Source organism: Callospermophilus lateralis, chromosome 13 (genome assembly GCF_048772815.1).
Source record: "Callospermophilus lateralis isolate mCalLat2 chromosome 13, mCalLat2.hap1, whole genome shotgun sequence".
Lineage (NCBI taxonomy): Eukaryota > Metazoa > Chordata > Mammalia > Rodentia > Sciuridae > Callospermophilus > Callospermophilus lateralis.
In genome coordinates, this window is record NC_135317.1 from 75,086,659 (window position 1) to 75,107,959 (window position 21,301).

The 21,301-nt window shown below is 40.9% G+C and overlaps 1 protein-coding gene across 1 annotated transcript in view; it reads right to left on the reverse strand.

Moving 5' to 3' along the window:
• Positions 1-1,779: 1,779 nt before the first annotated feature.
• The window catches only part of LOC143412096 (zona pellucida sperm-binding protein 3 receptor-like), a 41,752-nt gene continuing 22,230 nt past the window's right edge, over positions 1,780-21,301 (reverse strand). Inside the window, exons 9-11 of the mRNA XM_076872916.1 lie at positions 3,613-3,783; positions 2,469-2,644; positions 1,780-1,953 (exon numbers count right to left, since the gene is read on the reverse strand). Of these exons, the coding sequence (XP_076729031.1) occupies positions 1,780-1,953; positions 2,469-2,644; positions 3,613-3,783 (521 nt within the window). The remainder of the gene's footprint in view (positions 1,954-2,468; positions 2,645-3,612; positions 3,784-21,301) is intronic.

The window sequence follows — 21,301 nt, forward strand, 5'->3', positions numbered from 1 at the left end:
TTCAATCTCGGGTACTGCCCCCACCCCCAAATAAGGAGGAGGTCTGAGGTGCCAAGGAGGCTCATGATACATCCTCTTGCTCAGGAAAAAAATAAAAAAGCAAAGATGGGGGAATCAAGTTTATTACAGTAGACTGTTGACTTGTCAGTACATTTTAATTAAGTTGTTTTGTAGGCCTCTTTAATAAATTTTTTATTTGGGCCCAGAGCACAATGTGAGATGAGAAACTACACAGCTCACTCTACAAAGTGAAGCAATTGTGTCAGGGGAAAGAAAAGGCATAACGACCCCAGGATCTGACAAGGGAAATAAGATCTGTGCAGGGAGAGTGTGGTGGGCAGGAACAGCATTTCCATAAATAGACCACACAGAAAAGGCGACTGTAGAGGAGGCCCTCTCTGCCCTGCCCCTGGGCCCTTGGCCTACCCTGGAGGTCACTGCATATAGCCATGGGCACCACTGGCTCTCAGTGCCTCTGCCTGAGGGTGATCCCTGTTCCCAGAGCCTGCTCTGCTGGTGCACAGTGTGAGTCCCCTGTGCCTGTGGGTCAAGGCTGTTGGAGCAGCTCTTCTCCAGTCAGGGAGGGAAACACCCAGATCCTCAAGCTCAGGAGGGCAACTTGGGATGGATGCACACACTCCCTGAGGGCTGACAGCATGACCCAGCCTCTGTTAGCAACAGCAGCAGCCCCCTCCATAGCGGTTTCTTGTTAGCTTTCCGTCTTTCCCTGCTATCCAGTCACTCTGGTGCTTTCTAGAGCCACTTTCCAAAGAAACCAGTGGCCCATTCATTATTGTCTCAGGAAAACCCAAAGATGAACATCAAAGGCATTCCTGTAGCCTCGCAGGTAGTGGCTCTTAAGATCATGGGTTGATACCTTCCATGGTGGGTGGGATTCTCTAGCCCTTCAAGCCACAACATCACATCTGAAGTTCAGTGAAGCCTGCGAAACCATGGCCCCCTTTTACTATGCTTGGGGAAATTAAGTCAAAGAGGCTGATGATCTCCAGATTTCTGCATAAAGGAGAGAAGAGGCAGCAGGAGGTGCTGGCACAGGAATGCAAAGAGACTTCAGAGGCAGCAAGAGGCAGAGGGAGTGATGCCTGGAACAAATAGAAGTCTCCAGGGTACCCAGAGACATGAAGGAGGTTGGCACCAGGTTGGGGTTTCTCCTCATGTGTGCAAAGATTGCTCAAGAATACATTTTATTATTAAGGCAAGTGGTGACCAATTGGGATGGAAGATTTGGGAACAGGAGGTGGCTGACCTGTGGGCTTCACACCTACCTGTCCTTTGGAGTTTCCTCCCTGGGGTGGGAAGAAGGAGGTCAGACCCAGATGCAAATCCCAATTTTGGAAGTTGAGATGTGGTGGGAGTGAAAGAGGCGGCGTGAGTTCAAGGGGGGTATGACTCTCTAAAGTGGGGAGGAGTGGACACGGGTTAGGGTGCGTTGACATTCAATCTGTGTCCTGGAGGCCTGAGTGATGAGCACCTGTGGAACTGTGGAGTCTAGGGTCACATAGGTGTGACCCCAATTACATACTTCTTAAGTCTACGCAAGAAATAAAAACGTTAAGCTATATAATGGGATTGTTTGGGATAATCATTTGTTGGGATCTTAAATGACCACAAAGATAAAGTAGTTCTGACATATGAATATTTAATTTCTTGAATATTGGTGTCAAAGACATAGTAGGATTGCTAAACTGAAGTGATTCACATTGAATTGACAGGCAGCAAGTCAGTCAGCCATCTTTTTTTCTATTTATTTTGGGAAAATTACAGCGGTGTCTCCAGAATAGATTGTCTTGCTTTGTATCTCTGTAACTCTAGTAGTTCCGTCTCCAGAGACAGCTTATACATTTCCAGGGCCACTTTCACATCCTCTGGGCTTGGGAGACGCTGCATGAGTTTTCTGCCAGAAAGTACTTGCTCGCAGCCTTCAGGGACCTCCTGAAAGAGACAGAGATGGTGGGCGTGGTAAAGAATCATCTCACCAAACCATGAGGAGATACATCCTGATGGTCAGAACCGAGACCAATCCCAGACCTGTGGTAGAGCAGGGAAAACCAGAAATCCTGTTGGGGCCCACCAAAGTCTTCCCAGAAAACACAGGTACATTCTGAGATTGCTGCCCACATAAAAGGGGCAGAGGCTATTTCTGCTGACCATCCAGAAGGAGAACAATAGTATATTGTGTGGTCTCTAGAAAGTCCATAGGAATGGAGTCAGTACTTTTGGGTCCATGAGCCCTGCTCTTTATGGGGTTTAGTGTTTCCCATTCTCAAGGACTGGAAAACTTACCACTCCTAAAGGTGCTTCAAGGAAAAAACAAAGAGCTTTTTGAATGACTCAGAAAGGAATCCTAAAAAGCCAGATATTAGCATTACTGGCTGGGAGAGAGCTTGGTGGGGACCACCATTTCTATAGTTTGACAGCACAGAATTTCCTTGAATTGTGCCACTTACCCACTCACACTCAGGCACCTCCGGGTGCCAGGTTCTATTTTGTGAGCAGGTGATCCTTTGGCTACCCACCACTCGAAAGCCAGAATCACACTGGATGGTGACACTTTCCATTTCAAGAAACTGATTCTTATCCACAGACAGCTTCCCATTTTCAATCTCTGGTTTCAAACAGAGTGCTATAATGGAAACACATTTTTAGGCAATCTGTAAATCTAAGAAAAAAGATATAATAATAACAATGGTAGACAATAATAAGAATGAACTTTGTTTAGGTGCTAATTGTTCTTTTTTTCCATTTTTGTAACAATGATATTATTGTTATTAAGCATGGCTACCTATCAGATTCAGGTTAAGTACCTTATGTGACTGTTTCATTTAGGTCTCACAATAACCCTATAAATGAGTACTGTTATATTTCCATTGTTATCTAGGAGAAAATTGAAATACAGAGAGGGTAAGAAACTTTCCCTAAGTCATAGAGATTTTTAATAAAGGGATGGAAGGTAAATAAATGTATTTGACCCCAGGTTCTTAACTATCAAAGTAACTCTCCCTCACAGCCTATGTTTCAAATTTCCCCTCTTGTTTCTTATTCCATGTGCATTGGAGACAATGCTGGCCAATAAGTGATGCCTGCAAAAGTCAGACTCCATCGTGACTTCTCCTAACCCCCAATAAGCTGTGAACCAGAAGTCCCTCTCTCACATACACACCTGCATCATAGCAGGTGGTATCCTGCGTATAACTCCGATGGAAATATCTATCGCTTCATGAAATTTGGAATTATTCTAGGAGAGTCTACATTCATGTTTGAACAAGTTTCCTTGAAGATTTTTCCCAGGACCACAGGTACATTCGCATAAAAACTGATGCTTCTGAAATCAGGAAATATATAAGAGAAACCAAGAGCAAGAGCCATCTCGAGGTTCAACTTTGTGACTTGGAGAAAGAAGTAGAGGGGAGGCATATTTGTGTAGGTTCTTTGTGCTTTGTGCATGGTGTACCGTATGCATATATTATTTTAAATAAATCAAATCAAATCAAATGTTTTCATAGCTGCCTCTCATAGGAAGGGCTTTCATCTTGATTGTCTCACGACAGCTCCACCAGCATCTGTTATGGGCTGAGGAGAGAGCTGAGTTACCTTTACACTGAGGGGCTTCAGGAGACCACTGAGAAGAACTGCAGGAGAGTTTTGCTGGTCCAACCAGTCGGTATCCTTTATCACATTCATACGCAATCTCATATTTGAAGAAATTGTATGAAATAACTCGTTTGTGACGTCCGTGGGCAATGCTAGGTGGAAAATTGCAACCTGATGATGAGACATGAAAGTGAGAGAGTGTGAATTTCTAGAATATGCAAAACAGCACATCCCAGGGTTTGTGTAGTTCCTAGAAGGCTTCACTTTGTCCTTCCAACTTCCCCACCTATAAGATCACTTGGCCAAACCAGTACACTTGTGCTGCCCTCCTGTAAGCCTCGGGCTGAGGAACCAGCAAGGTTAGAGCTATGAGCCCTAAGGCTCCCTTTTGTTCAGTTGGTTCATGTATCTACCCAACTTCACCTTGTTTAGGAACCATTTTTAGCATGAAGGCTGGATTCAGCCCTAAGTCATATCCTACCAGGGGCATGGTTAATCTGTTTCAGGATAAAGGTAAAGTTGCTCATCCATAAGAAACTGTAAAGATGTTAAATCAATCCACAATGCCTGAGTCCTGGTTGCCCAATCAAAGCTGACCATGCACCTCCATCAAGAAGATTCTGGCTTTTAAAGGATAGCTCATAAGAGGAATAAAAATGGCAACCTGCACATTGGAATAATAAAGAAGACAAGGTGCAGAGCACCTCTCTGAAAGGGACCACTGTCAGGAGCCACAAACACTACATGAGAAAGCTAAGAAAACAGAGGAGTAGGAATGTCAGGTGAAGTATTTTGCAAGATTCCCTCTTAGAGTTGAAACCAAGTAACGATTGTTTCAGAAGTATAAATTTAGTAGAAACAAAAATTTAAAAACATTTTCCAGCACATTAATATTTATAAAAAACTTTCCTGGACTTTCTCATAGATACTTCAACCTTAAAGATCACTATTTTTATAGGTATCTTTTTCCTAGGTTAATTGATTCATCTAGCCATTGGTCCCAAGTATGTCATCAAATTCCCAAACCTCTACCTGTGCTCATATCTTCTCTCCTACCTAGATGCCTTTCTTCTTTCTTTATCTGCCCCTCAAGGCCCATTTATTCTATGAAGGGTTCTCTAACTTCTCCAGTAAACAGTCATCATTTATTTCTCCGAGCTTCTACAGAAGTTATTAGGAAGAGATTACATATTGTATCCAACTACTTATGACATCTCATATCCAACTACAGGGAGAACAGAGAATATGTGTCCAGTCTCTGTATATCTTTGTTCTTGACATTGAAGGTCCAAAATAAGTGCTCACCTATGTACCAGTCTCAGGTTCACAAATGGAATTTCCTAAACATCAAATGAAACACATTCAATAGAAAAGGCCTTTTTTTCTGAATTAATACAAAAAATATTTCTGTAATTCATCCACATAAGTCTGTTCAGCACTCAACAAGCCATACCCTTGCCATAATGTAAGAAAATAAGAAATGACCACATGAATAGTAAAACCACAATATGGGTCCAAAGACAAGGGTGGCCAGCAAGAAAAGTAGAAGGAAGGAAGGAAGGAAGGAAGGAAGGAAGGAAGGAAGGAAGGAAGGAAGGAAGGAGAAATAATGCACAAAGGGAGAAAAGGATAAGATAACATTTCCTAGAGGGGTCTGGAAGTATATTCTGAGGTTTAGATAAAACTGCTTAAATGGGTGAGATATGGCAGGTATTCATGCCTAGGTAGTAGTCTGAGCAAAGGCTTAGAGGCCACAGAAAGTTGGTATTGGTGCAAGAAAAGGAAGCAAGCTCAGAAACCAGATGGACACTGATTTGGGGATAACTTACACTGGTTATGGACCAGTGTAAGGTGGCACATTGAGGGAGTGGAAGGGTGAAGGATAAATGCAGAGAAATCTCAAGCATCACGCCACTCTGTGACCTGTTGGATGTATTCTGCCTTCCCTGACTTAGTAAGGAAGAGGAGCGCTGGAAAGTCAAGGGGTTGTTGCTCAGGGAAGACCACTAGGGTTAGACTGGATAAGGGTTTTGGAAGAATAGCAGATGCGGCCGTCTGAATTCCCAAGACAGCAGAATCATCCAAGGTAAAGGAATTATTTTACCTAACCTTAATTTTCCCTTAAAACAAAATTTATTTGGTTGTAAAAATCTTTCAAAGTAAAATATTCTTATGCCATCCTTAGGAAAATAGCTCTGAAGTCACTCTGTGATATTAGAAAAGTTCAAAGTCTGGACAACATAGAATTGTTCTGGGGCCCTAGAAATCCTGACAAGTTGTCTCTATGACAAAGAGACACAGAAAGACTCCAAAGGCTTGGCATTTAATTTTTGCATCATCAGAATTGGAAAATACCCTCTATTACTTGAATATGAATGGTAGTCTCCATAGGAACCAACACAGCTATTGATGCAATGTTTTCTTCTCTGTTGGGTGAGTTTGAAATCCAATATAAAATGATCTACTTTAAATGCTGTGATAGATAGCATTAGGGGTATGTATGTAAATATTTTTAATATGCTTAGTAATTTTTCTCTTAAAAAGAAATATCAGAAAAATAAAAATACTACTTTTTCTTATCATACTTCTATTTATAAATGAAAACAATTACATGTATTTATAACCAGTTCTATCCTCGTGGGACCTGTAGGTCCTCATAAACCCTTTCAGTATTTATCAGTTAGGGACAATTCTTCTCTAAATTATAACTCAATACCACACACTTAAACAATATAATCAGTTTATTCAGTGCCTTGTAATTTTACTCTAGTAAATGAACTAATTATTTATAATAACTTAAAATTTTACTTTCTCAATGATGAATATGTTCTGCACAATCCTTAATGTAAAAGAAATAGAGCCTACAGAAAAATTAACTTCTATATTTATGAGTATTCATTTAAATATCATACATTTACATAAAAATTATTTTTTTCTGCTATATCATTTCCTCAAGGATTTGTAAGCTTTTCAAGTAATTATAGCCTATACTGAAAGGACTAAAACTATTTAAATGCATTTCTTGATAATGTACTTCATTGTATTTATCCCAAATTGTACTGATTTAGAGCCATTTGGTTAATTCTTAATCAGAATTCTCCAGATATTGATTTAAACTATCTGCTCTTTCTCATTGTTCTGTACTCACCACACAGGACAGGTGGGCACCACAATAGAGACAGGACCCCAAGGAGCCATAGTGCTGAGAAAATTCTCTGGAATTTAGAGGGCATTATACAGAAACTCAGAGACAGAGAGCACCGGGGCTCAGCGTTCTCAGATGCCCTGAATCAGGCTAAAGTTGAAGCTCTAAACCACTAGCACATTGTTGCCTGAGTCAAGGAACTAAGTCCTGGCAAGGTCACAATAGTGAGTCACTGAAGAGGAGGGGCAGAATTGAGAAGACCAGGTACAAGACGGAACCCGATCCAAGCCATCCAATAAACCTAAGGGAGAATAATGTGAATTCGACTTGAGGGCTCTCTGGGATTCTGTGGCAATTGATACTCACACCCCCAAGATTTTCTCCCCTGGCAATATGAGCACTCATTGAGTTGTTATTTCCACATGTACCTCATTTCTCTCCAGGTAGTCGAGGCAGGGTGTGTGAGGCAGGTTCCTCAGGGAGGAGGCTGAGATGCTGAGGGAGACAGTTCTGCACCATTTCCTAGAGGTGTCAGCTCTTCAGTAGTGTGTGAATTCCCAGTAGGAAAATGGGATAGGAAAAGGTTCATAGCTAAGTGTGGCCCCTAAACATTTCACAGCCTAATTAGATTAGAGAATGCATACAAATTTAAAATTATGAAAAGGCAAAAGTTCAGTAAAAACAATTATTCTCTCAATATGTATGTGTTTCCTGAAGTACTTATTGCACCAAATTAATCAGCCTTGGGGCTACACTAGTTGGAAGGTAAAGGGAAATTTCTGAGAGTCAGATAAAGCATGCATGGAAAAGTAAAGAGGTAGAGTATGGCGCATAATTAATGGAGAAAGTTTCATGACAATTTTAAGAAATTTTCAGTAGTGCTGGGTCAGAGGGAAGAACCTTCCATACCAGACTTATTCCTCTGGTAAAAATATGAAGAGAGTTGTAGAAGACATATTTGTTAACCCCAAGTCTTAGTTCATTAATAACAATTTGTGTTAAAGCTGGTCTACTAAAGAGCTACCTGGGTCTTATGCCCAGATTATTTTAGTCGCCATGAAGCAGGAGAGGGAGTTATCAACCTGCACTTCATGTCTTGCTCTTTGAACATGCTATAGATATTGGTTACTTGGAAATACACAGATATTTATCCTGAGATGATGGTGAACACTAGAAAATGTCCGACAATGACCTTGACACCAAGTTGACCTGTCATGAGCGCAAAAGGGATATAACAACCAAATGCTTAGCTCTCAGAAATAAAGAGGAACATTCCCCATAAGTAAATGACTGGACTCCTCAGGAATATTGGTGACCGTGCAAATAAATTTCAAACTGTCTAGAGAAAAAGAAAAGCAATTAAACACATCATGTGGTCCCTTCATTTTATAAGGAAGAACTAAAATAAAAAAGAGTATGACATTTAAATAATTGTACAGAAAATCGTTTTAAAAACACAGTTTTTGCTTATTAATCATGTTCTAAACTTACTAAATCATTGCACTTAATTTCTTAAAACAAATTATAGCATCGGAATTACTAGTCACATTTTACAGATGAGGAAACTAATTCACAATGACTAAGTACACTTCCTAATATCTTTTTCATCAATGGCTAGGTCAGATTCTAAGTCTGGATCAAGTCCTAAATTCTTTCCATTATGAAAAACTGGTTTTCACTGAATCAGACTACAAAGGTTTCTTTTATGTGACCCTGAGCCTGTCACTTTCAAGAGTATATTCCTAGGAACATTCTGCTTCTAGTATGATGGGAAAGACTGTAGACTGCTCTATCAGGAAACCCAAACCACATAACATCTATCAGGAACCGTGTGGCTTAACCAGCAGTCCCAATAACTCAGGCTCTAGTATCCCCATAAATTAAACAGGGGTTTGAGACTACAATGATCGTTATGACATATTTACTTCAGAAATTCCTGCTCTGATACTTGAGTTGGAAACCTCCACAAAAAGAAATAATAATACTAATATTAGGGTTTTTTTTTTCTTAAAGTGCAGAAGGACAGGAATGGGGTTAAGATCTTGAGGGATGAAATGCTCTTCCAATAGCCCAACTCACCATAAAGGATCATATCAGGACTCATCTAAATGAGCAAAAGATATCAATGGAAAAGGTGCTGCTATTTGCTCTAGTCTGCCATCAAGCAGTTCTTGAAATGACTTGAATTCAAGAAATTTATCTGAGAGGTAATCCCAGAATGCACCATTAAAAGAAAAGGGATGAAAAAATGGAAGACAGAAAAATGAATGTGGTTTGGTAAGTTGCCTTTGCAGGAACTTATTGCTCAGGTAACCTCAGGCAGAGAGTGTAGAACATGTGACAGAGATATCTTTCCTGCTGGAAAAAAGAGCAGGCATTTTAATCTACTGAAATCCATTATTGCATCACATCCAAGGAGGCTGGTCAATCAGCTGATATCATGGCAGAAAGTGATTTGCCTTTGTAGAAGGAGGTTTTAGTCTGGATTTGGACTTACATCCTTGAGGCCAGGCTTCTTCCAGACATGCCAACTGTGAGCTTACTGAATGCCTGTTCCCTGTCATGGTAGAACAACAGCATTGCCTCTGATCAAGAAATTCACTTGACAAAAGCAAAAAGAAAGTCAATGGACAGGTGTTCAGGAGCTTCACTGGTCTTACCTGCTATCCCATACCTCAGAAGGAACTGACCTTAGAAGAGAGTGGGATGGCGTATTGAATGACCAGGCAACTGAGAAAGGATACCATGTGGATTGGAGTTTCAACTTATATAGACACTATATCTTCTAAAATAGTACCTGGTAGTAGGAGATCCCTGAAGTGGCCCAACTAGTGAGAACAAGGGCAGATGTCACATAAAGATGGAGATGGCTGTGGAGCCCTGGGGACTCTAGTCCACAGTTTGTGGAGTTTTCCAACTCAGGTATCAGATCTGCTAGTGAGTCATCCCATCTCTAGAAGATTCCATTCCCCAGTTTTGATAACACTGCAGATGATGCTGAGTAGAGCAAAGTCATCACCCACTAAGTGCTGCTCAAGTTTCATTTATGAGCAAAATAATAGTGTTACTATTTTAAGTCATAGTTTTGGGATTTACTATACAGCAACAAATAACATTAAAGCATTCTCTCCATGACCTGAAAAATGTTTTTGATCAATAGATGCAGAAGAAGCTTTTGATAAATCTCAACACACATTCATGAGAAAAGAAAAATCCTTTAAAAATTGTAAATGGAAGGGAACTTCTGCAATCTTATTAAGAGTTTCTACAAAGTACCTATAATAGACCTATAATAGACATCCTACATAAAGGTAAACGAGTAAAAGATTTCCTCATGAGATCAATAATAAGACAAGGGCTACTACAATCACCAATTCAATTTCATATGGAACTGTAGGTTCTATCCGTGGGAATAGAGTACCAATTTATAGGGAGAGATAGAAAAACAGACAGACACATAGAGAAATGAAGGGCAGAAATGGATTCTTGGTTGGCACCCATTTTCTTTCAGAGCTTGATATATGTTGTTCCAGGATCTTCTAACTTTCAGGGTCTGTTTGAAAAATCTGCACATGACCTAATTGGTTTCCTCCTCTCTCGTGGTTTTTAATATTCTATCCTTATTCTGTATGTTAAACATTTCATTATAATGTGCCTTGGTGTGGATCTATTTTGTATATTTGATGTCCTATAAGCCATTGAAGTTTGGTTTTCCAATTCATTCTTCATGTTTGGAAATTTTTCTGATATTATTTCATTGAATAGATTGTTCATTCCTTTGGTTTGGAACTCTATGTCTTCCTCTATCCCAATAGCTCTTAAATTTGGCCTTTTTATGCTATCCCATATTTCTGCAATGTTCTGCTCATGGTGTCTTACCATCTTCACTGTGTGGTCCACATTCTTTTCAAGATTATTTATTTTGTCTTCATTGTCTAAGGTCCTGTCTTCCAAGTGGTCTAATCTGTTGGTGATGCTTTCAATTGAACTTTTAATTTGGTTTATTGTTTCTTTCATTTCAAGGATTTCTGGTGTTTCTTTTTAGAGTCTCTATCTCCCTATTGAAGTAATCTTTTGCTTTCTTTATTTGTTTATGTAACTCTTTGTCGAAATAATCTTTTGCTGCCTGTATTTGCTCTCTTATATCATCCTTTAATTCACAGAACATTTTAATTATGTACATCCTGAACTCCTTTTCTATCATTTCTTCTGCTGTGTTGGCCATAGATTCTAATAATGTGGCATCTTGATTTGTTTGGGGAACTTTTCTCCCTTGTCTTTTCTGCCCTTCTAGCCCTGTGGATCCGAGGTGTTACTATTTTTACCCTAGAGACTTATAGTGTCCCTGTGGGTTTCCAATACCTCTCCTTTGAGGTATAGGACAATGTTAACAGATCCAAATATAAACAATATACAACCTTAAAAACAATTATTTGCAATTAAAATGTTTACAGTTTGATCGCATATACAGAAATGGTGAATTTAATTATTATCTATAATATACTCAGTAGGTTTATAAAAGGGTTTTCAGTTTCTGATGGTAGATGAAGAACTGGGGGTGAGATGTGGGATGATATGCTGAGGAGGTAGGAGGTGAGGACATAGAGTTATGATATCCCTGGAAGTGTGGAAGAAAAATCTAAAGAAGAAGGTTAATAGCAGGAGAATAGACAGGAAATAATTTTGGGTAGATAAGTAAGTGGGAAGACAGTAGAGTACATAAAACAAACACACATATATCTTAAAAAAATAAAAAATGTTATAATAGTAAAAATTGGAGGAAAACAAAAGAATATACAACACAACTGACATATACTATTCAGATGTCCCAGACCTCAAAATTCTAATTCACCAAAAGTACTTGGTTCCACATGTGTTGGAAATGTGGGGGCGGGAGAAAAGGAAGAAGGGGGGAAAAATCTCCAAGGAAGAAACAAGGATTGTTTTGGCTGGAGATCAGTATCTTTCCTGCTTCCCTTCTCATCCAGTAGGTGGGGTCCTCTGTTGTTAGCTGGTATCTCTGCCCTCAGGATGGTGAAGGTAACCAGGATGTCACTGTGCCAGGTTGGTGGCTTCTGGGGAGAAGGGGGAGTTAGAAATTGGGTACCTGGCCAGCTGGAATTCCAAACTGGGAGTGGCCCCCACCAAAGATGGTGATGAAGGTAGCCCCAAATGTAGGTGGCTGCTTTCAGCCATGGGGTGTCCTGTCAGGTGGCGGGGAGCTGGGTGATGGCTTTGGACATGGACAATGTGTTCAGAGAGAGCTCTGTGGCATGCAGTGTGTGGTTTCGGCTGTCTTCAGAGCCTGTGTGAGGTTCCCAGGTGCAGGCAGGCACTATGCATAGGGGACTATCTCTGTTGATGCAGAGTCCAAAATGGCAGCCACCAGGGGAGCCTCACATTGGTAGATGGGATCCACACAGGAATGCCGACCAGAGTTCCTGTGCATGGGTAGCTGCTGGGTGTCCTCAGCATGGGAGCGGCAACCGGGATTTCTGCTCAGGTGGGTGGCCAGAAGTTCTGCAGGTGCTAATGCAGTTGGTCTCGATCGGGCTCCTAGTAGTCCTGTGTGGGCCAGTAGTTGGGAGACTTAGTCTCATACCAAGGCCTGGAGCCCTGCATGGGCACGGTGGCCATGGTTCCTGCACAGGAGCAGGAATATCACTTGCAGAGAAACAATATTCTCACTGCTTTCATCCCAGGTCTTGAAGTGACACAGAATGCTGCCTTCCACTGGCCCGCCAACTTTGGCATTGTGGCATTTGTATAGCTAACCAAATTCATCAACAATTGACGATGCAGAATCAAAACCCCAATATATGTCCTCAATTGACTTATGACAAAGTGACTCCACAGAGCAATGACAATGGAAGGCCAAATCAATTGCATATTTGTAAGGAAGAAATGAATCTTGGTCCTTTGCTTCATACCATAGTAATTCCAGGTGGACCATAGACTGAAATGCAAAAGTAAAGTTATGAAATAATCCTAAAAGAAAACATGGGTAAATGTATGTGTTATATTTGAGTAAGTATAGATTTCTTTAATAGAATCCCCCAGAAAATATTAATCAAAGGGGAAACACTTGGCATTTTGTACAACATTAAAACTGGGAATTCGTGTTTATAAAACACGCACTATAAAAGTTGTATTGAAGTTAAAAAGCATGCCATAGGATTGTCAAAGGAATTTGCAATGCACATCTCACAAAGGAATTTAATCTAGACTGTATTAAAATTATGACAACTGAATTTGAGCGAGACAGATGCTGCACAAGAAAAATGTAAAAGATTGGAACTAGAAATTCACAGCAAAGAAATCTCTAAACAGTCAACGAATCTATGAAATATCATTCAACCTCACTTGTCATGGTGGAAGAACAAATTTAAAATACTGTTTGAAAACACTTCAATCCTTTCTAAGGAAGGAAAAGCATGAACAACAGCAAGTGTTGTATAGAATGCTCACTTTCAGCTTGTGCCGCCACACGCAACTGAATCAGAGTCACTCCAGGTGAATTGGTTTAGAGAGGAAAACCCACACAGACAAAGAAAATACATTTTTTGGAGTGCAGTGACGGCTCCTTGGCCTCAGCTCCCAAAAGGGAGGCAAGAAAGAGAGAGAGAGAGCACATTCCGAACCCTGGTTTTTACTGGGTAGAGCTGTTCAATAGAGCATTCCATCCAAATAGGACAAAGGGTCGGTTTTGGAGGGTGGAGTCTTGCTTGGTGATGTCTTGTGGTTAGCAGTTTGACTGACATCTTGGAAAGTCACACCCATCTCAGGTGCTGTGTGGGGATCCTAGGCTGAGGAGCAAAAAGGATACATATGTCGCACAGCCCAGTCAGAGCAGCAAGGTCAGTCCAGTCCCCTCTTGTGCTCAAATGCATATAGCTCACACACACAGCCCATGGATGGCTAGCGACATGCATGTGTGAGTGCAGTTTCCTGGAACCACTTTGCAATGTGCTGAACACATGCGTATGTGACCCAACCAGTTCATGCTTTATGTATGTAAATATATATGTTCAATAAAAGACATGTACAAAAATTTTCATAGAAGCACTATTAATAATATCCAAAACCACCCCTCAAATAACCCAAATGTCTATCACAATATTATAAGCAAGTAAATAGTGGCATATTCCAGATTGGAATGTTACATAAATAGAAATGGAGTGAATGCCTTTGAGTACATGCAATATGGATAATTCTCACAAATATAAGATTTAGAAAAAAGATATGAGTGAAAGGATGCATAATGTATGATTCCTTTTATATAAAGTGCAATAACATGTAAAACTGCTACAAGTGAGAATTCAAGTCTTGACAAGGGTGGATTAGAGTGACCACAAGGGGGCACCAAGTACCAATGCAATTTCAATGAGGTTCTTTTTCTCTGGTTTTTAATTACAAAGGCGTGTTTACTTTGAAAATCCATTGAATTTTGGGACCTTTTCCCTGAAGGCACAGACAGGCAGGTTCTGGACGGAAGAGATGTGCAGTAAAAGCACCAGGAGAAGGTGGTGGCTGGAACATTTTGAATTTTCTAGCTTTCATCCTTTCTGAAGGACATAAAGTTAATTATAGGCAATATAAGCAGCAGATTTGTGAACTGGGTGTGCGATATTTATGTGACATGCTAAGATGACAACACAGGCAAACTGATATTTGATGGATGATTATTTAACCAGCACAGTGAGTTAAGTAGACACTGGAGCCACAGCTGCAAGATAGTCAATAATTACCCATTTTCAGTGATGATAATCAATTAAATTCTCCAAGCCCAGAAACATGGTGCTCAAGGAAGAGTAGAATTGCTGAATGAAGTTTCCGTATAATGATTTAGAGGCAAAAATGACTCCTCTGCTTCCTCTTTCTTGGAAAATTTTGATTAGTATTCATCCACTTATTTTTTCGTATTCTAATTGTTCAATCTCTAGAGACAGTTTATATATTTCCAGGGCTATTTTCGTCTACTCTGGGTTTGGAGTTTTTGCATGAATTTTATGTTTATGACCACATGTTCACAGTCTTCTGAAAACTTCCTAAAGGGGACTGAAAGAAAGGAGTAGGGAGCCAGGCGCAGTGGCGCAAGCCTATAATCCCAGCAACTTGGTAGGCTGAGGCAGGATGGTCACAAGTTCAAAGCCAGCCTAAGCAAAAGTGAGGCATTAAGCAACTCAGTGAGACCCTGTCTCTAAATAAAATACAAAATACAGCTGGGGATATGGCTCAACGGTCAAGTGCCCCTGAGTTCAATCACTGATACCAAAAACAAAATAAACAAACAAAATCCCCAAAAACCTAGAGGAGGGGGTGCATTCTGAGAGGAATAACTGGCAAAAGTGAGATTCACCTGAGGACTGGTCTATGAAAAGGAATTGGGAGAGATTTTTCCTCTAGCAGGTGTTCACAGGCAGGCCAAACATTATGTCTTGGAATATGGCATCTCAGTGTTTGAATAGTAAGATTTTTACACCAAGGACTATGTTTTCCTCTTTCACATGCCTTCTCATTGTCCCCAGAGGTCAATGAATACAGTAAGTGATCACCAAAAAATTAATGACAATATCAAAAGTAATAAAAAAAGTCAAAGAAAATTATATCCATCCTTCCCTGAATAAATGATAATATGTCAAAAAATAGGTGAATAGAACGGAATTTCATTATTCTCTGATTGCCCACATCTGCCTACTCAGAATCCAGATGTCTATGTCATGCCATCTAACTTGCCTTAATCGAAACACTTGTTTTACTAATAAAAAGCATTATGTAAGATTAGATGCTTCAGGAGTCTGAGATTAAAAGAAGCCATTTTATTTTCAATTTTTGGATGTTTGGGGTTTGAATAGATTGCGTACTCAAAAATGAAGATTTTTTTCAAAAGCACCACATTGTGCCAAACTCTTGGGAAATAAAAATTTAATTTGACTTCCTTAGCAAGAATTAAAGTACTAAATTCCTTTTTAGAGGCCCCAGCAGATTTTCCCCACCTGTCCTACATTCTGCATACCCACACAAGTACTGAGCATTCTTGATGGTCAGACTGGCAGGTAATATATAGTTATTCCAAGTCATGATTGCTTTGAGGTTGAATTGTTTATAGATTGCTGGAGAGGAAGCTCTTAAAGAGAATATCAAAAACATCGATGAAGCAGCCTATTTGTGGGATTATAGCAAATTTCCCTAAACTCCAGGTCACACATATGCCCCACGGTGTACATGAAGGATATCTGTTAGGCATCTTTGAAAGTAGTTGTGCAACAAACTCATTGTGCTGTGACCGACTGGTGACCGTCTGGCCTGTCACCCCACTACTCACTAAGAACAGAATCCATCAGAGCAGCAACCAAGGTCATTTAGAAGCGAGTTGGGCCAGAGAACTTCCACAGCCCAGGGATGGGCCAGGCTGCCACTTTCCCTTTCTTGTGGAGAGCAGAGCTTTGGTGGAGCCCCCTTGGAACTCCTGGGGGAGTGTGTGATCTGACGTCTATTCAATGTTTTTCTGTTAAAAGAACTCAGCTTAGTAGCACAATTCACAATAGTTAAACTGTGGAGCCAACCTAGAGGCCCTTCAGTGGATGAATGGATTAAAAAATGTGGCATTTATATACAATGGAATTTTACTCAGCGATAAAAGAGAATGAAATCATGGAATTTGCAGGTAAATGGATGGCGCTGGAGAAGATAATGCTAAGTGAAGTTAGCCAATCCCCAAAAAACAAATGCTGAATGTTTTCTCTGATATAAGGAGAATGACTCATAGTGGGGTAGGGAGGGGGAGCATGGGAGGACTAGATGAATTCTAGATAAAGAAGAGGGGTGGGATGGAAAGGGAGGGGGCAAGGGATTAGCAAGTGTGGGAGACCAACCTTGCATGTGACTGGGTCACACTCCCAGGGTGGATGCTGAGGTGCTCAGTCACAGAAATGTGGCAGAGCTTTCCCCACCCTTCTTGGGTTCGAGGGTCCGGTGTCTTGTGCATGGGTGTGTCTTGCTACAGCCCATGGGTTAAGCTGTGCTCACATGTCCCTTTGTAATATAACCCCTTGCCCTGTTTAGGGTAGAATCTTCCATGGAAATATGTGTGTGTATATATATATATATATATACACACACACACACACACACACACACACATACACAACACGCTGTAATATACTATTCATCCCCTTCTTTTACTGCGCCCTTGGGTGTGACCTACCCAGATGTCTGTTTTTACCTTATAGGATTATAGTGCCCCTGTAGTGATCCAATACCTCTCCTTTGAGGTATAGAACAATGTTATCAGATCCCAATATTAACAGTATACACCCTAGAAACAAATGTTTGCTAGTAAGACATTTACAGTTTGGTCACAATATACAGAAATGGTAAACTCAATTATTATCTGCAATATATACAGTGGGTTTATAAAAGGGTTTACAATTTCTGATAGTAGAACTGGGGGTGAGGAGTAGGATGATATGCTGAGGAGGCAGTAGGTAAGGATATAGAGTTGTTATATCTTAGGTAGTGTGAAAGAGAAATCTAAAGAAGAAGATTAGTAGCAGGAGAAGGGAGAGGGAGTAATTTTGGGTAGACAAGTGAGTGGGAAGACAGTAGAGTACATAAAACAAACACACATATATATTGAGAAAAATAAAAAATGTTAAAATAGTAGAAATTGGTGGGATAAAAGAAATATATATATATATATATATATATATATATATATATATATATATACACACACACACACACACACACACACACACACACACACATACACAACACAGCTGTAATATACTATTCCGACATCCCAGTCCTTAAAATCCTAATTCTTGCAAAGTACTTGGTTTCACATATGTTGCGGATGTGATGGTGGGAAAATAGAGAGGGAGAGGAGGAAAAAATATCTTGAAGGAAGAAACAGGATTATTTTGCTTGGAGATCAGTATCTTTCCTGCTTCCCTTCTCATCCAATAGGTGGGGTTGTCTGTTGTTAGCTGGTATCTTTGAAGCCAGAATTAGACAGGCAGTCAGTGTAGATAGGTAAATCAAAGCAGGTCAAGTCAAGGAGGCCAATTTTGAGTGAGTCTGGGAAGTTGGAGACTGAGGGATCTTATCAAGAACCTGCCCCAACCTGTAGCCAAGGTAACCTGTCCCAAGAATTTCCCCGCCCTACAGGGAGCTATAAGGTTGTTACTGTGCCCCTGTCTACTCCATCCTGCCCTTCCCCCTTCAGCCCACCTATTTCCCACCTTTTGGCCATCCCATTGAGCCTTCCTGGGCCTAGTCACCTTCTCATGAAGGAGAAAGATATGGGGAAAGGCAGGAGAACAAAGGAAGCCTAGGACATATAAAAAGAGCAGAATACCTCGCTTTGTGGGATACCAGGATACCAGCTATGGCCCCTTCTCCCTCCCTCATAGGGAGAAGTCTGTGTTACCCCTTTTTAAATAAACCCTGCTTCATATGCTTGCCTCGGTGTGCTTCTCTAATGTTCAGACTTCAACATGTGGGGAAGCAGGGCTCATCACCGATAACCGCAATATCATCTTCAGCCTCAGGGTGGTGAAGTTAACCAGGGTGTCACTGTGCCAGGGTATGGAAGGAATGGGGGAATGGGAGAGTTAAAAACTGGGTACCTGGCCAGCCGGAGTTCTAAACTGGGAGTTACCCCCACCGAAGATGGTGATGAAGGTGGCCCCAGATGGAGGTGGCTGCTTTCAGCGATGGGGTGTTGGGTCGGGTGGGGGGAGCTGGGTGATGGCATTGGACATGGACAATGTGTTCAGAGAGAGCTCTGTGGCATGCAGTGTGTGGTTTCGGCTGTCTTCAGAGTGTGAGGCTCCCAGGTGCAGGCATGCTACCGCGCATAGGGGACTATCTGATGCTGCAGAGACCCAAGATGGCTGCGACCCAGGGAGGCCCATGTTGGTAGATGGGGCCCACGTGGGAGTGGTGGCCGGAATTCATGTGTGTGGGAAGCTGCCGGATGTCCTGCGTGGGAGTCGTGTTGGTGATTTCTGCTTAGGTGGTTGGCTGAAAGTTCTGGGTGGGTGCTGATGGTCCCGCTGGGGCACCCAATAGTTCTGTGTGGGCGAGTAGTTGGGAGACCTACTCTGACGCTGAGACCTGGAGCCCTGGGCAGGCATGGTGGCCATGATTCCCACGTGGGAGCAGGAGTTTGCTCACAGAGAAGCAGCGTTCTCATAAATTGAGTCCCAGGTCACAGAACGACACGGAATGCTGCCCCACTCTGGGCCGCCATCTTGGATCCCCTTCTCCCATGTTTTGTTTTAATAGTTTTATGGAGTTGGCTCATTTAGTTTTAAACTTATTTGGGGTTAATTTTTGATGCTTCTGTTTCTTCTAACGTTTTTATTTTCACTATCATTTTACTGCTCGTTTAGGTTCTGTTAAGGCTCAGAACACAATATACCGAAGAATGGCCTTGGCATGCTGAATACTTCCAACTAAAGGAAAGAGGCTCAGAAGCAAAATCTTTCTGGCCCTCCCCTGCCCTTCTTTCTCTTTTACCGTAAATGGTAGAAATGTTACTCTATCACCTGCCTTTCTTATAAGAGCTGTCCATAAAGTCATTCTCTGACCTACCTTGTCAGATACTAAGTCATGAGACTCTTATTTCAAGAAATTTTTCCCCATACTTCAGAGGAATGAATGACACACAGAGAGACCAAGAAGAATCCCAACATCTATGCTTTGCTGATTTCCCCACCCTTTCTATTACCTTTAGATCTAACCCATTTGCCCAATGACATTTCTATATGTGTGTCCATTCTTCAAGGCTAAGCATAAAAATAAGCAGTTTTCTATGAGTCTTTGATCTTCATTTCTGATGGTGCCTGTGTCATGTAAAACTTTAAGTACATTTTTTATGTCCACCCCCCGCCCCGGTTAATCTCTCTGTGTTTTCTCTTTCAAACCTCCAGGAACCTCATAAGGGTTGAAGAAATTTTCCCTTCCCTACAGAAGTCAGTCGAAGATTGACAAAGACAAAATGATGATCAAAATATCCCTGTGCTGTGCTCTATCAAGGGAGAAGGGAATTTTAGGAAGCAGCAACAGATTGCCAATTCTGGAAAGAGAAGGAGAGAAAAGAGGTGAAGAGGACTAATTTTATTGATTGAGAGAATGGGTACAGGTGACAGGTGTCCCTTTATCAAATCTAAAGATCTTTGTTCTCAAAGGCTGAGGGCTTGTGGATGGAGTCTCCAAAGAGAAACTTTATAATTCTGCTCACTGGAGTCTCTGAAAACCAGCATCCCACTTTCTAACTCCTCCACCCACCCTGGGAAGCCTGGTTTACTTCTTGTTTCTATTTCCAGCTATGGTAGGTGAGCTGAACACCAACCAACACATTTATATTTCAGGATGGTAGAAATAACAGCACCAACTTCTAATTCACTTTCCAACTGACTTCATTGGTAAGCATTATTATTTCCCCATTCACAAAAAACAAAAACATTACGTCACACAACTCATTTTCTTTTTAGCAAGTGATGCAATAATCCCAAAAGGATTTCTGATGAACATAAACTTGAGGATATCTCTCAGTCTTATCCTTTGCATTTTGCCCTCCTCAAAATGACCGAAGACTATTTTCCCCACAAGGTAGTTTGAGTGTTTAGCAAATCACTGACCTTTAGGTGTCTGAGTGAGAAGATTCTGTAGAGCTGCCTTGGGTTCTTTCTCTCAGAATGAAAGAATTTATTATGACATCCTTTCATTTCAAGCTCTACTAAAAATCCCAAGTTCCAGCAGTGTGGTTGGTGCTTAGCTGGTCAGGTGGGATGAGTGGGAGTGAAAAAAAAAATAGCAAGTCATTATCCCTGCAAATGATTAGCTACAGAAAAAAAGTCACAATGTGTGTAGTTATCTCCTTCTACTACTTAGCTTGTCTTCAATTTCATTAAGATGCTATAGTGGGGGCTGGGGTTTGGCTCAGTGGTAGAGTGCTCGAGACCCTGGGTTTGATCCTCAGTACCACATATAAATAAATAAAATAAAAGGTATTGTGTCCAGCTACAACTAAAAAATAAATATTTTTTAAAAAGATGCTATAGTGCTTGTTTTCTCTTGTGACTCCCCTCATCCATGAGAGGTAACTGGAAGAATATTTCCACTGATATATCCAAAAAGGAACATAATATTTATTGCACAAAAATATGGAAATAGAGGCTGGAAAAATTAGGTCTGTGAGATATTCCTGTCCTGTGTCTCTACCTTTTGGCTGAAAAATGAGAGTGGATCAAGGTACCAAGAAGAAGGGCGGGGGGTGGGTGGAGAGAGAGAGAGAGAGAGAGAGAGAGAGAGAGAGAGAGAGACTAAGTTCAAGCTCCCAAATACACTCCAAAGACAAGCTCCCAATGATCCACCTCCAGCCACACCCACTTGCCTACAGTTATCACCCAATTAATCCCTATCAGAGGATTAATGCACTAACTGATGCTAAAAGATTCTGTTTGCAGAACTAGCACTTTTATTTAGAACTAGCATTTTTATTTACCAACATCCATTATGATACCACATCCA